Here is a 15339-nt window from a genome sequence, read left to right as displayed (position 1 = left end):
TAATTAATCATAACGACTATCGATACATTATGACTTATTGAATTGATTACCGAACCATAATCGTTTTACCATAATTTCGAAGACAGTCGAAATTATGTTCCTAAAGAAAGTGTTGCAAGTTTCAGATCAAGGACCGAGGAGCGTCCAGGTGAAAGGGCCAGGGTCTGGTATTCGTTTACCACCCAGGAGTGCCCAGGTGAGAGGGTCGGGGTGTAGATTCACTTCCGACCCAGGAGTGCCCAGGTGAGAGGGTCAGGGTAAAGATACCTCTGTTTCGATCGTCCACCGTGGGTCCTCATACGCTGGCATGGTATGCGAGCTTGCGTCTGGCGGCGCAATGTCCGGCGTCCGTGATGAGCAGCATCGGCAGCACTATCCAGGCTGACAGAGCTTGGGTGGCCCATGATGCTGTTGCAGCGGACGGGTACATCATGTTGCCGAAGCCCGTGGCGGCACGGGAATTTCATTCAATCGTGTGATGAGGTGGTGATGTCATAAAACCGTGTAAATATGTTCTTTTTGCTTGTTTCGCGAGTGAAGTGTGAAGTGAAGTGTTGCATTGTTTACTTAAATATGTTTATAACTTGTGAAATTAATTTAATTATCATAATTTAATTAGATGTAATGAATTCAATTGAATGTAATGAATTTAATTAGATGTAATTAATTTAATTAATTTAATTGTATCGAAGTTAATGTTATTCGTATATTTCTTTTTCACGGGCCTATATTTCTTGATAAGATTTATGGAAATATTTAAAAATCCATTTTATAGCATATCGTAATTATGTGGAGGTATCGGTATGAAGTGAAGTGATGTTTTGTATTTCTATTGTTTAAGAATTATTTCAAATGCATATTATATTACACTTTTATAATCTTTTTCTTGTATAAACTGATATTGTCTTTCTTTTGAATTATTTCACATTAAGTTTTGGCGAAGGGTCTCGCCTCGAACAGGATGGCCGAGCTGTTAGAGTAATTATTTATTAATGCCTTATTTTGATTTATCTTACTGTCATTTATGATGAAAGTATTAAAGAATATCAATTGACTAATAGTAGTCACTGGGTTTCCGCCATGTTGGAATGTTATAAAAATGGCGGACAAGCAGTGACGGTGGGCAGTTCGAGTACAGACGAGTAGTAGTGAAGAAGTCTTGAATTATTTATTGTAAATTGGTTGTTAATATGTTTGTTATAAGTGAATAAAGTAAATGTGATGGTACAAGTAATAGTTTTCATCATCAACCTGGTAATATCCCCAACAGTTCTTCCAGTCAATAACTTTATTAGCGTTATTTTTGGCAATTTATCCATTAAAAAGAAAACTTAAATCTGCATCTGGGGGCCGATTTTTGAGTCTCACGGCGTTCGAATTCAGAAAATTGTCACTGAAAATAATAGGCAATTCACCGTTTTCAACCGGTATTTTAGTGACAGTGAGACTCAAAAATCGGCTCCTGGATCGCGACCTTTAGAGAAGAACATCAGAAAATACTAAAAGTAAATCGACTCCGGCAACGTGCAACGGTCTATTATCTAAGTAACAATTATAAGGGTTGGTACTTGGTACTCATACAACTTGACGGCCCTTTTCGTTCGCTACCACGGATTATAAAATTAAGTAATTTTTGACAACCATAGATAGTAGAAATTGACAATACGATTCGACTGCTGTCAAATTTCGGTTCCGTTGTGTTCTTTTCAGTACAGATGGTGTTTTTTTTTTTACGCACTAGTGAGTGAGAAGTGTGTCATTTCTGCCAAGACCCTTACAAGACCTGACAAGGTCGAAACTTCGTCGGGCCATCTGTATTGAAAAACGTCGTACAATACACGTGCAAAAAGGAAATTCGTAACTCGTGTCGAACTTCCTTTTTTACGCACTTGTATCGTAATGTTGATTGATTTTGTGGTAGTGACTTCTGCACTGCTACGGAAAGTTTAACTAGGTGCTGTGTAACTCTCTAGTAAAACAAATTAGTTAAACTCTTCAGAAGAGCGTCACTAACCGAATTATACTTGTATCGCTCCGACGTAACTTATTCCCTACAGTAGATGGGCATTTCTCAGAGCGTTTAAACTTTTTTGATTTCGGTGGCAACATTTTTGCGTGAATCCTGTAAGAGTCACGTGAAATTTTGTCAATTTAAATAGAAGTCGCGGATTTCTACCAGAAACAAAGAAAACTCATGCTACGCTTACGGGGTTCCAGTAATAATGCTGCCACCGAAATCAAAAAAGTTGAAACGCTCTGAGAAATGCCCAGATATACTTTTATTGGGCTGGCAACACTGCCATTGCGAACATCAAACTACGGTTGCTCCGATAATAAAAATAAAATAACGCGGAAATAAGTGCCGAGGACAATGTGAAGTGGTAAAATAACGTGAATAAGGACTAAATCTTCAATCAGGACAAATAAAAACAGTGCTAAAACTCCAAAAATCCTTATCATTGGGTGGCGGCGTCTGCCGTCAAAGAGACAAAGGATAGCTGTTTTGTGCATAAATAATATAATAAACAATTGAAGTGCAGTGTAAAAATTATAATTTCTACACAGACCACTAATAAATCTAAAAACCGATATCGAACAAAACCGTGTGAAACTACTAACCTCAAAATAGATTTCGATCTGTGAAAAACGATCAGTCATACCGCCATTACGAGACCTGTGCTACCATCTATCGGAAAACCCGAATACTACGATTTGTCATCTACAAAACGTCAAAATGACAAACGTCAACCTCGAAACACTAGAGAATCTCATTAAGGGTTTAAGAATCGATCTGAAAAAAGACTTACAAGAATCACTTAACGACATCGAGGCCAAACTTTCAAAGAACATAAAGGAACTAAATGAGAAATTGCAAGATACGTACACAAACATCCGAAAAGATATAGAAAATGTCAAAGAAACAAACACGAATCTTGACAATAAAATGTGTTATATTGAGAGACAAATACGGAAAAGAAATGTAGTCTTCTTCGGAGTGGAAGAAACCGAAAACACATATGAAGAGCTGGAGAAAAATATTATCTCAATAATCACAGAAACTCTGAAAGTTGACTGTAATCATCTAGATCTGGAGATAGTGCGCAGAATAGGAATAAAGAATGAAAACAAAATAAGACCAGTGAAAGTAACTCTCACAACATTCGGCAAGAAAATATGTATTTTGAAGAAAAGTAGTCATTTGAAACGGACAAACATGTATATTAAAGAAGATTTTACCCCACAAGTACTGGAAACCCGCAAATTACTTCAAGACCAACTACAAAAGGCTAGAGAAGAAGGTAAAAAAGCTTTTATACGCCACGACAAATTAATTATCAAGGAACCAGATAACAAGCAACCGGCAGATAGAAAAAAATCCCCTCGAAACTCAAAAAAGAGGGAATTAGAAGTAACTCCGCCAAACCAGATGGCAAGTTCTTATCACAGACAGGAGAGCTCGAAGAGGCAAGTAGCCAAAAAGAACAAAACACAAATAGAAAACCAAAACACCATACTTAGCTATATGAAGAATACTAAGAATGGTCTGCACACCCGTTCACCTTCAGTGACATCCATAGAAGACGGCGAGACATAGCAAATACCAAGACCTCCTTCAAGAACACTAGCCCTGAAAACAACTAAACCCAACGAAAAATTTAAAATCAAGTTAAGAAAACCACACTATAAACCCTCCCCCAATACGGCTGGTCACCGCGGGGGCAGTAGACTACAACCCTCCAAAGCAAAATAACCTAAGCTGCCATATTAATTACACAAAGTACAAAAAATAAAAACACAAAATTAAAAGAAAATAGTAATTGGATATCTGGCAAAACAAACAAATACTACATAATTATGAAAAGTAACATCGTCCGGACACTGTCATCTCATGAGCGACTAATAGAATTTTATTAAAAGAAGCATTTAAATGAGTAAAATATGATATTATAAAATAGCAGAAAGGCGACATTTGGGAACAGAAATTTAAGAATAGGTACAGAAATTTCTTGCTCTGCTATTCAGGCCAAACACCAGGAAAATACAGAATGGGCTTCCTAATAAAGAATTGTATGAACAGAATAGCAAAGTTCTTAAATATCATTTACATTAATATAAACTAGTACATAAGGAAACATTGTAGAAATTTAAGAAATAAAAGGCTTTTTATTTTATTTTATTTATTTATTTATACTTTTCAAAACCGTTCTCGTAATGAATAGTCCGTACCTCAAACTTGTGAAATAATTTCACTTTTAATGACTTTCAATTAAACTTCTCAGATGCGAGAAGTTTAATAACAGTTCTATTGAAAAGCCGCTAATGATGTTTGGATTTTGTGAAATTTTACTTCATTATAATGGCTCTTGAATGTTTTATTAAATTAGGCGATAGACGGTTGATTTAATTTATTGTTGTTCGATGTTTGAATTTATAAATTTTAGTTCAGTTTTGTTTATATAGTACATTACGACACAAATGTGAAAAACCGGCCAAGAGCGTGTCGGGCCACGCTCAGTGTAGGGTTCCGTAGTTTTCCGTATTTTTCTCAAAAACTACTAAACCTATCAAGTTCAAAACAATTTTCCTAGAAAGTCTTTATAAAGTTACACTTTTGTGATTTTTTCATATTTTTTAAACATATGGTTCAAAAGTTAGAGGGGGGGGACGCACTTTTTTTTCCTTTAGGAGCGATTATTTCCGAAAATATTAGTATTATCAAAAAACGATCTTAGTAAACCCTTATTCATTTTTAAATACCTATCTAACAATATATCACACGTTAGGGTTGGAATGAAAAAAAAAATCAGCCCTCACTTTACATGTAGGGGGGCTACCCTAATAAAACATTTTTTTCCATTTTTTATTTTTGCACTTTGTTGGCGTGATTGATATACATATTGGTACCAAATTTCAGCTTTCTAGTGCTTACAGTTATTGAGATTATCCGCGGACGGACGGACGGACGGACGGACGGACGGACGGACGGACGGACGGACAGACAGACATGGCGAAACTATAAGGGTTCCTAGTTGACTACGGAACCCTAAAAAGGAAGTTCGAAACGAGTGGCGATAAATTAAAATACGACCGAAGAGAGTGTTTTTAATCAACACAGATGGCCCTCCGAAGTTTCTATATGACAAGAAATGAACCACTTGTCGCACTAGTGCGTAAAAAAGCCCCATCTGTACTGAAATAGTATATTACGATACAAGTGCGAAACGAGCGGCGATAAATTAAAACACGACCGAAAGGAGTGTTTTAATCGATACGAGTTTTAAATCGATACAAGTAAATCTCGCCTTAAGATAGAAAATATTTTTTTAATACAGTTGCTCAAAAAGTGCCCGTTTTTTGGCTGTTTAGCGTGCGAGAAGTTGTATTTTACGAACTAGTGCGTAAAAAGTATATACGTTCCATTTTACGACTACTTACCGAGCTGTTTTCATATTAGTCTAGTTTACTAAGACAGAATAAAACTATAAACATACTATTAAGTGATTAAGATTTAAAACGTTAATATTTCATATGTAATTGTTTACTTTTAGTCATACTAAACATCATTTATAAAATGGTTTATACTTTGAAAAATCGGTCATAATGAGTCGTGTAAACAGAACATGATTGGAACGAAACGCGTCTTCTACTGTCAAAGTAGAGGCGTCTACCATGTTTTAACTTAATGCACGTTCAAAAAACCTCAAAAACCTCAATATGTTACGCGATTTGTCATAATTATTTTACGTTATTTGCAATACGTCGGGGCATAAATGGATCGATTAAATTAAAATGTAGTTGTACATTAAACAATCGTCCCAAATCGTAAATGTTTATGTTTTTATGGCACCCAATGAAATGAATTATGTTAGATGAATAGCAAACTCGAAAATATGCACGCAAGTTTAAAAGCTTCAAAAATACGCCTTTGAATTGTTAAATAATCCGTCAATGGCGTCAATGTCCATGGGAAAATTGATAGTTCGGATTGTTTTATTTCGTTGTAAGTAAGTAGTAGTGTTTTTTCGCAACTGTATTAAAAAACGTCGTTCGTCACACGTGCGAGAATGTCATTCTTCACTCGTCCCGAGATTTGCCACTCGCGTGCCGCTCGTGGCAAAATGTCTCGGGACTCGTGTAGTAATGACATACTTCTCGCACTTATAACGAAATGTACTATTTCAAGACAGATTATTATTATTTTTATCTGTGTCGGACCGTTTTGATTTTTTTTATATTCTTATTTTCCCCATCAAAAATATCCAAAAACGGCCTTATTGATTATGGCGCAAAAAAGGGATTATTTCACTGTTATTCAGATTCTCAAATTTCGTTACGATTGATTAAGTTTTGAAGGAGGAAACTGTTGAGAGTGAAACCTCGATTTTAAAGATATCTTCGCAATATTTTTTAACTTTGTTCTGAATGGTCAATTTTTTTCGATAAATCTAGTTAATAACACTAAAGTACCTATATTTAACTAAAATTCCTATATTGAAAGAGGGGCTCCTGTAGCGTCTTAATGGTAACCAAATCTTGTCACTAGAAAAAGGCGGCAAATTTGAAAAATCGCGGGCTAGCAACACTAATAAAATCGGTGGACGTCATTTTATCTTATAACATACTACATTATCAAAATAAATATTATGTAACATGGTATGACAGGGACAGTGTGGGAGAACCGTAAGGTGTGTATGTATGTATACGGTGTAACATGAGGAAACCGAAAGAATTTACTGTGTTTTTTTGCTGTGTACTTAACACAGCAAAAGGGAGTGTACAAGTTTCTAATAGGGTGGCAACGCGCTTGTGACACTGTTTGAGTTGCAGGCGTCCATAGGTTACGGTGACCGCTTTACATCAGGCGGGCCGTATGCTTGTTTGCCACCGACATAGTATAAAAAAAAAATTAACCACGCATTTCTGAGGGCAAAATAAAGATAAAATGTTATATGACGTCAAGCAAACTTTGGCAACAAAAAAAAAAGTTTTTTTTTGTTTTTTTTTTATCTATTTTCGCATTAAAATTAAATATTCGTAAAACTAGCACTAGCACATACAATAAAAAATTATATTAAAAAAAAAATTTTTTGCAAATCAGTCACTAATAGTTACTTTTTGATATCTATCAACGAGGATAGTTAGATTATGTCCGATAGTTTAAATCCTTATAACGTTGAAAGCAGGCGAATCCCAGAAAAGTTTATTATGACATTTTACTCTTATAATATGATGAGGAATACGCTGTTAAAATTCTTCGGTTTCCTCATGTTACACTGTGTGTGTATTTTAATTCATAACTTCAACGCTATTTTGCGCTGTGTATTGGGTTTGTATTCATACAATAGACCATAGCGGTGATTCTATATCTATTGCGCATTAATCGGACCCATTCAATTGTACATTGCGTAATCTATACGAGCTTATAATGTTTCATCGGTCAATAAATTGGTTTTGAGTACTTTATACTTATAGATATCCAATGTATGGTCTGACAATGTTCCATTAACCCTTAAATGCATGAATTTTTCTTTTAACGAGATATTAATATATGTGATAGACTATTATTGTTTTCTGCCTCTTGGAAAAATAATAAAAAAAATATTATTACCGATTTTAATACTAAATCAGTGCTCGAAGTTAAATAGGCTAAAACTTATTTATATAAATTTAGAGGTACAATTATTGGTTTATGATGGCGATTTGTATGTGATTTAGGCAGATTTTTTCGGAGTTAGTAATTAGTTTATGTTTAAACATTTTATCATGGAGGTTTCACAAATAGTGTATTTTTCTAATAGTAGTAAAACTTTAGAAATAAAACTTACCATACCAATAATTGTACCTCTAAATTTATATAAATAACTCCGAAAAAATCTGCCTAAATCACATACAAATCGCCATCATCCTGTTTTTTCACACTTTTCCGCCATTTCATCTTTATCCTTAAATAATAAATAGTAAATCATTATATTATTTAATTAATGTAATTATTTATTAAATAATATTAAATACTGAATAATAATTAAGCTATAAATGTGATTTTGGATAGCTACATATTGAGTCATAGGCCATCAAATATATGATGCATATATATACATCACCATGCATTTAAGGGTTAATTAGAGCTCTTTTCATTAGCAACGAATATCCTGGAGTATTTTTGTGACTAATAAAACTGTTAATGGAATTCTACCACAAGCTCGCCTAAACTACCATACTATATGTTGCAGCTGCTGGCTGTAGGCTGCTGGCTGCTGGCTGTAGGCTGCTTGTAGTAGGCTGCTGGCTGCTGGTTTTCCTTGGAGGCTGCTGGTTCTTCTTGTTCCGGTCGAATTCGAATGTCCCATACCGAGCGATCGTTCCTTTTATACCCCTTTTCAGAATGCGCCTACGCTTCACGGAAAGAAACATTTCAATTTATTCGCCCAATCACGACTCGGCTGAGCGCGAGGCTCCGTGCGATAGAGAGGTAAATAATTGCGCCCGATAGGCGACGGATGGCGCGTCGTGATTGGTCGAACGCGTTACGGCGCTCGATTACGTGAATTTAACGCTATCATTTTTCGTTCAAATCCTAATTACTTATAAACTAATTAGGCTATCGCTTCGAAATTACGTAACAATGCACCTGACACTAGGGTCATTCACCTCGAGTGGAATGCACCTGCGTTTGTTTACGTTTTTACACAATAGAAGAGGTGATTAGCCGTCCGGGCCATACAATAGACTGGTTTCTCAGCTTGCCTTGAGCTCCATTGTTATCGATAACGGCATATTACTATGGAAATGTAGGTTATCGTGTTACGTAAGTTCCCAGCTACGTTTTAAAACTATTTACATTTTCGTATGTCTTATAGTTATCGAGTTATTGGCTTGGATTCGAGTAATCCTAAGGCAATTTTCGGGTGAAAGGAAAATGATTTCGGAACTTTAAGGAAATATTTTTAGCCAATCAGAGGAGAGTTCGGTTTTCTCGCTCTAAGCCTCTCACGTTAGTGCTTATTGGCTATTAATCGTAGTCCAATGGACAGTCTGAGTTTAGATTGAACTTTGGACTCGGTTTCCGCGACTTGGGAAGGAAGGAATATGGGAATTGCCTGCTATCGAATACATCACATATGAGTCTTATTATCATACTTAATAATCGGAATTGACAAAATTAACTTAACTAACGCAGTTCTACCCGTTTCCTACCTACGAAATAATCTTTATTGCGAATACAGTCTTAATCGAATTCTTATGCTATTTTACATATATTTCGACGCGTCGCTAACATTTTGTCCCCGCAGTCGAAGACTCCTGGTGCATGGGTTGCGACGCGATGACCGCCAGCCTGCAGCTGGGCCTGCGTAGCGTCCCGTGTCTCGTTCTGATGTCAGCGGAGCGGACCCGTCCATCGGGTCCCGGGTAGGTAGTCTCGACGACGCCTCGGGGCCACACGCTGCGTGGACCATTGGGTTCAGCGACGATGACCACATCGCCTGGTTGAAGTTGCCGCCCTCCGTCGTGGGACGACTTCCTCGGTGCCAGTAGAGGAAAGTACTCTTTGGTCCAGCGCCGCCAAAAGTGGTCGGCAAGCGCTTGGGCCATCTTCCATTGCTTCTTTTCGTTCTCGTCGTAAACGCCAATCATCGGTAGGTTAGCGTTATGAAGAAGTAGAAAGTGTGCTGGAGTCAAACTTTCTTCGGAGTCTGGATCGACGTTGACATGTGTAAGTGGTCGTCGGTTGACGATATTCTCTATCTCGGCGAGTAGAGTTTCGAAAACTTCGGGTTTCGGTGCTCGTTCGTTGAAAGTGTAGGACATCGCTATCTTAACTGTCCTTATCATTCGCTCCCACGCGCCCCCGGCCGAAGGATTGCCAGGTGGGATGAATTTCCACTCCATTCGGTTCTGAGTGGCGTAAGTTTGCAGTACAGGCAGCCATTGCCGGTACGCCTCACGTAGTTCCGTCGCCGCCGCCCTGAAGCACGTCGCGTTATCGCTGTACATCGTCCTGGGCCATCCTCTTCTCGCGGCGAATCTTCGTAGTGATAGTAGCGCGCTGTCGGTTGAAAGACTGTGCACGCTTTCAAGGTGAATAGCGCGCGTCACTAGGCACGTGTATAGACACACCCAGCGTTTTTCTCTGCGCCGTCCGATCGTGACGAACATCGGTCCCATGTAGTCTTGTGCGGTGTGAGTGAAGGGACGTTGATACGCCTGTAGTCGCTCGGGCGGGAGATCGCCTAAGGGCTGCGCTCTCGGTGTTGCTCGTCGTAGTGTGCATAGCGCGCAGTTTCGAGCTACAGACTTCACGGTCGGCCGCAGATGTAGTATCCAATATTCTTGTCGCAGTTCGTTGATTACTGCTTCGTTGTGAATGTGCGCTGATCGTCGGTGAGCTCGCAGGATGAGTAGACGGGTGAACGGCTCGCGGCCATCCAGTATTATCGGTTGTAGCGCGGTGTACAATACTGGAGCGCTGCCCAGCCTCGTCTTCATGCGTAACACGCCGTCATCGCCTAGCTCGGGTGCCAGGTCGTATAATCGCGATTTGCGATCGATGAGCCTATTCTGGCTTAAGGCTCGAAGCTCTTCGGGAAAGCTTCGTCGTTGACTGTATTGCAACCACATGTGTTCTGCCTTTCTCAAATGTCTGACTTGTAGCTGCAAGGCTTTATTCTTCGTTCTCGTTTTCTCGATGAATAGCAAGACGTTCGCTGTCGCGTTCAACAGTCTGTCGTAACTGCTAAATCGTCTCACGTCTGGCAGTACGCTCGAAGGGTCTGGCTTCGCTGAGATGATCGCCAGTGATGTCGCGGTTGACGGCCTCGCCTTCCTCTCAGGCAGGTCGTCTGTTCGATTCGATGTGTGACTAGGCCATGATGTCTCGGGTCCATAGAGAAAGCGCGGTCCTTCGTACCACTCGTCCTCGATGCGCACGCTCTGCGCTGGTTGACATCTCGTCGCTCGATCTGCGGGGTTCTGAGCGGTTGGTACATACCTCCACGCGTCTCTATCTGTTTTCTCGGCGATCTCCGCAAGTCGGTGTGACACGTACGGACGATAGTTTCGCGCGTCATCGCGAACCCATCCGAGAACAACCATGGAATCTGTCCAATACGTCACCTTTGTCACAGGATAACGCTGCTCGCGTAAAATTGTCTCCGCCAGCCGCACGCCGACGACTGCTGCGGTTAATTCGAGCCTGGGAACTGTCATTACCTTTAGCGGGCAAACTCGGCTTTTCGCTATAGCTAAGCTCACTTGCGTTTCCTCCTCGTCGTTCGATACTCGCCAATAGGCCGCCGCGCTGTAGGCCTCGGTCGATGCATCACTGAAAATATGCAGTTCTCTTCCAACTGCACCGGTGGGCGTGGCGTATCGTCGGGGTATTCGCAGCGCGGACACGTCGCTCAGTGCCCTCAGCCACCGGAAAAAGTCCTCCGCTTCCTCCGCCGGCAGCCGCTCGTCCCAGTCCGTGCCCTTTGTCCACACACGTTGGAATATGATCTTAGCGCTTATCATATACTGCGCTATGAGGCCTAATGGGTCGTAAACTGACATTACGGCACTCAAAAGTTCCCTTTTAGTGGGCGATCGCTCGTACCTTTTCACGTCGTCTGGCACTCGTAGCATTTTCGTGTTGTACCCCAGCGTATCCGTCTCTGGGTCCCACGTCATTCCGAGGACGGTCTGTTGCTTTTCTCCGAGATGAGAAGGTCCCGTCGCTCGCTCCTCCGGATCGATGTTTCGCATTAACAACTCGCTGTTGCTAGCGTAGCTGCGCAGCCGAAAACTAGCCTCCGCGTGTGCTAGTCTCACCTGTGTCGCTGTTGATATGAGTTCCCGTTCTGTCTCATATGATGCCACATAATCGTCCATGTAGTGATTATTATGGATATCGTAGACCGCGTCCGGATAGCGATCCTTGTTGTCCGTCGCATTCCTATTCCGCACCGAGTGTGCGAGAAAAGGAGAAGAGATGTTACCGAAACATACCCGGTTTAGCTGGTACGTCCACGGTGTCACGTCACGCCGCGATCCCCTCCAGATGAAGAGCTGACTATGCCGATCCTCTCTTCGCAGCTGTATTTGAAGGAACATTTCCTGTATGTCCGCGGTGACGGCGAATTCCCACTCACGGAATCGAAGTAGTATCCCCAGCAGGCTCTGTAGTAAATCCGGTCCCGCGAGGATGAAATCGTTCAATGCACATCCCTGACTTTTCGCGGCGCAATCGAATACAGCGCGATACTTTCCTTTATTTAAATTGTAGACGCTGAAATGGGGCAGAAACCACATCCGATCTGACTGCGGTGGTTCCATGATGCGCTCTGCGTACCCCTTTTCCAGAAGCTTGTGTATCTGTGCTTGATACTCGTTGGCGAAGTCAGGATCTCTCGACATGCGGGCTTCTAGATTGCGTAATCTCGCCTTCGCCATGTTGAAACTCGGTGGCAGCTTTATGTCGTCGGCAGCCCATAGTTGGCCGACTTCGTATCTCTGTCCTACCTTTTTTACTGTTCGTTCGAATGTATCGATCGCTCGCTGGTCGTCGGGTCGAATGTTGTCTTTTGCCGTTATGCCAAGCGCCTCGACTGCCCAGTGTTTCTTGACCTGCTCCACGAGATCACTGTCGTCACTGTGGCAGTGCATCACGACCTGCTCGTTATTTGGTACATACCTCGGCATTCGCCCGAAGAAAACCCATCCTAACGAGGTTTTAACTGCGCACGGCTCGTCCTCGCCGCCCTGCCTCACCTCCGTCGGGTTTATAAGATGACTGAAGTCTCCGCCTATTAACATCTGCGGCACGCCCATGCCCGTGTAGCACTCGTCGCCCAAGTCCGCCAGATGTTCGTATTCCAATAGACGCTTCTTATTTAATGACTGCGAGCGTATCCCTAGTCCGTCTACTGTTTTTAGGGATATATCGTATGTCAAGCCGCCACGAGCGGGGCTTACTTTAGCCTTGACCGTCTGTGTCACTGAGCTAAGTTTCAACCGCTGAATACCTCTTATGCATAGCGGCTCGTCTTGACCGACCGCGCCGATCTCGTCCGCGACGTCCTGGTCGATCATTGACAAGGTGGATCCATCGTCAAGGAAAGCGAAGATATGCGCCGTTCCCTTTGGACCTGATACGGTTACGGGTAGTACCTTTAGCAGCACGCTGTAGTCCGGTGTTGACGACACGTACACGCGGGCGTCGTTCTCGTCGTCCGCAGCTCGCGGCTCCGTCGTGTCCGCTGGCTCGGCCGATGACGTCACTGCTGACGATGTAGGTACTGACCTGATTTCTTGTGTTAGCACCATAGCCGTATCCTCACGCACTTCCTGCGGCGAGTCCGCATGAAGCAGTCGATGGTGTACGTGAGGACAGCCTGCAACGCCGCACGCTTTGGCCTTGCATTGTGTTTTCATATGCTTCGCGTCGATACAGCGATAGCATATACGATTTAATTTCGCCCACTCCCATCTAGCGCCCACGGATTGGGCGGCTAACTTGCGGCAGTCCGGCGTCGGGTGACCGCCACCGCAGAACAGGCACGTCGTCGAACGGGATGTTGTGGCTTGACGTGTCGCGTACGTCACTTTCTGCACCTCGTGTTGACGTCCTGTGGGAGCTCTCGGCGGGTTGTGCGTTGCGGATATTTTCACGCGAGCGCCGGCTGCGCGCGCGTGCGGCACTGATAACGGCGCCTGCGCTCGCCTCGGGGCGGCGCGGGCGTGACAGAAGGACATCTCCTGTTCGCTCTCCTCCATGAGGAAATCCGCCAACTGCAGAATCTCCGGGTCCTTGCTGTCTCGATGTTTCTTCGCGTAGTCGCACCATCTGCTTCGAAGATGCGGCGACAACCTGTCCGTAACCTCTCTGATGAGCATGGGGTTATCGGCATAGTGCCTTCGATCGATATCCATAACTGTAGATACCACGTTCATTATTTTTATCGCGAAAGTGTTGAGGTCGTTCGCGGTAGGCCCCAACTGCGGCAACTTTCGCAGGTCGTCAATCGCCTTGTCTAACAATACCTCGCTGCGTCCAAACTGCTTTTTCAGTATTCTCACGATCATATCGGGTCTGGTGGCTGTCGATAACACGTGAGACACACACGTCTTTGCGTCCCCGCGTAAAGCCATCCTGAGCCGCGCCACGTTCTCGTAGTCAGTAAACTTATACCGCTTCGATGTCTCTGCGTAGGTATTGTAGAAACTTCTCCACTCGCTGACGTCTCCGTAGAAATGCGGCAGCTCGAATATATCTTTCGGGGCTGGACGGGCCGCCATCTGCATCCTCTCGAACAGGTGCAGCATGGACTCTGCTACAGTACCTTCGGTGGCGCGCGTGTGCGCCGTGTGCGGAGTACGCGCGTCCAGCTGTGGCGACGTCGATCGCTCGCGACGCGCCGGCGGCGTCGTCGATCGCCTGCGTCGCTCCGGTGGCGATATCGATCGCCTACGCGACTCCGACGGTGGCGATATCGATCGCCGATATACCTGGCGGTCCGGTGAGAGGCCTCGAATATGCCGCTCCGCCTGCGCAGGTCGTCTCGGAGTCTCGTACTTGGGTAGAGGTTCGTCGGTTAACCTCTTACAAATGGGTTTTGACGTCGCGTCTCGCGAGTTCTCTAGCCATTCGTCTAATCGATCTTGATTCGAATTCCGCACGCTACCAGCAGATTCGTGCTCGTCTGCGCTATCCGCATTAGCGCGGATCTGCAGTTTTCTGGCGTCTAGCCGTTTACGTACCATGTCCGCTTCTAGCTGCAACTCCCTCCGGGATATCTCCGCTAGCCGTTCGCTGGCCTCGAGCTCCGCCTGAGACAGCTGCGCTTCTATCACAGTGCGACTGCTCGCATGTGATCTGACGGACTGAGCTTTAATAATTGGTTTATTTACCTCCTTGGTAGTTTCCTGCAGCGACTTTCGTTTCTCGGTAGTTCTGTCTATGACGGCAGCCTTGGGATGTCTAGCTGGGATCGGCGTGGGTCTGGAACGACGCCGTAACCGCTTGGCTAAATCCCTTCGCCATAGCAATGTCGTGTCGTAGGACGGTGACCTCGGTGTCTCTACGGTTAATCCATACCTGAGCGTGCTGTTAGCTGTCGCCGCGCCCATCGGTTGCGCGCCGGCGACGCTAAGCCCTTCCGTTACGCCAGCGGGTCCGGAGGAGGTGAGGGAGGGCGCGCCGCGTCGGCGCCCATCGCCCTCTCAGCGCTTGCGCGTGCGGCCTCTCGTTCGCGGGCCGCCGACGCGCCTTCGTCGAGTAGTTGCTGCCTCTCCTCTTCGCTCGTCACTGACGCAGCTCGGTTGGATCTGGACCTCGTCCTTACCATCCTGTCGTCGCTCATG

The 15339-nt window shown here is 43.6% G+C and overlaps 2 protein-coding genes across 2 annotated transcripts; one reads left to right on the top strand and one right to left on the bottom strand.

Moving 5' to 3' along the window:
• The first annotated feature begins 2734 nt into the window (after positions 1-2734).
• On the top strand, positions 2735-3595 carry LOC125225964 (spindle pole body component 110-like). The gene has a single exon (XM_048129778.1). It carries the CDS (start codon positions 2735-2737, stop codon positions 3593-3595), a length of 861 nt encoding a protein of 286 aa, XP_047985735.1.
• A 27-nt stretch (positions 3596-3622) lies between these two features.
• Positions 3623-15105, bottom strand: LOC125225963. Its single transcript, XM_048129777.1, has 4 exons — positions 14485-15105; positions 14020-14421; positions 10645-13116; positions 3623-3628 (listed from the first exon to the last, which is right to left on the bottom strand). The coding sequence occupies exons 1-4, from the start codon at positions 15103-15105 to the stop codon at positions 3623-3625; spliced, it is 3501 nt and encodes a 1166-aa protein (XP_047985734.1).
• Positions 15106-15339: the final 234 nt, after the last annotated feature.

The sequence above is a fragment of the Leguminivora glycinivorella genome, chromosome 5, assembly GCF_023078275.1.
Source record: "Leguminivora glycinivorella isolate SPB_JAAS2020 chromosome 5, LegGlyc_1.1, whole genome shotgun sequence".
Classification (NCBI taxonomy): Eukaryota; Metazoa; Arthropoda; class Insecta; order Lepidoptera; family Tortricidae; genus Leguminivora; species Leguminivora glycinivorella.
The sequence above is the reverse complement of the archived record's forward strand: the minus strand, read 5'-3'. Positions and strand labels throughout refer to the sequence as shown.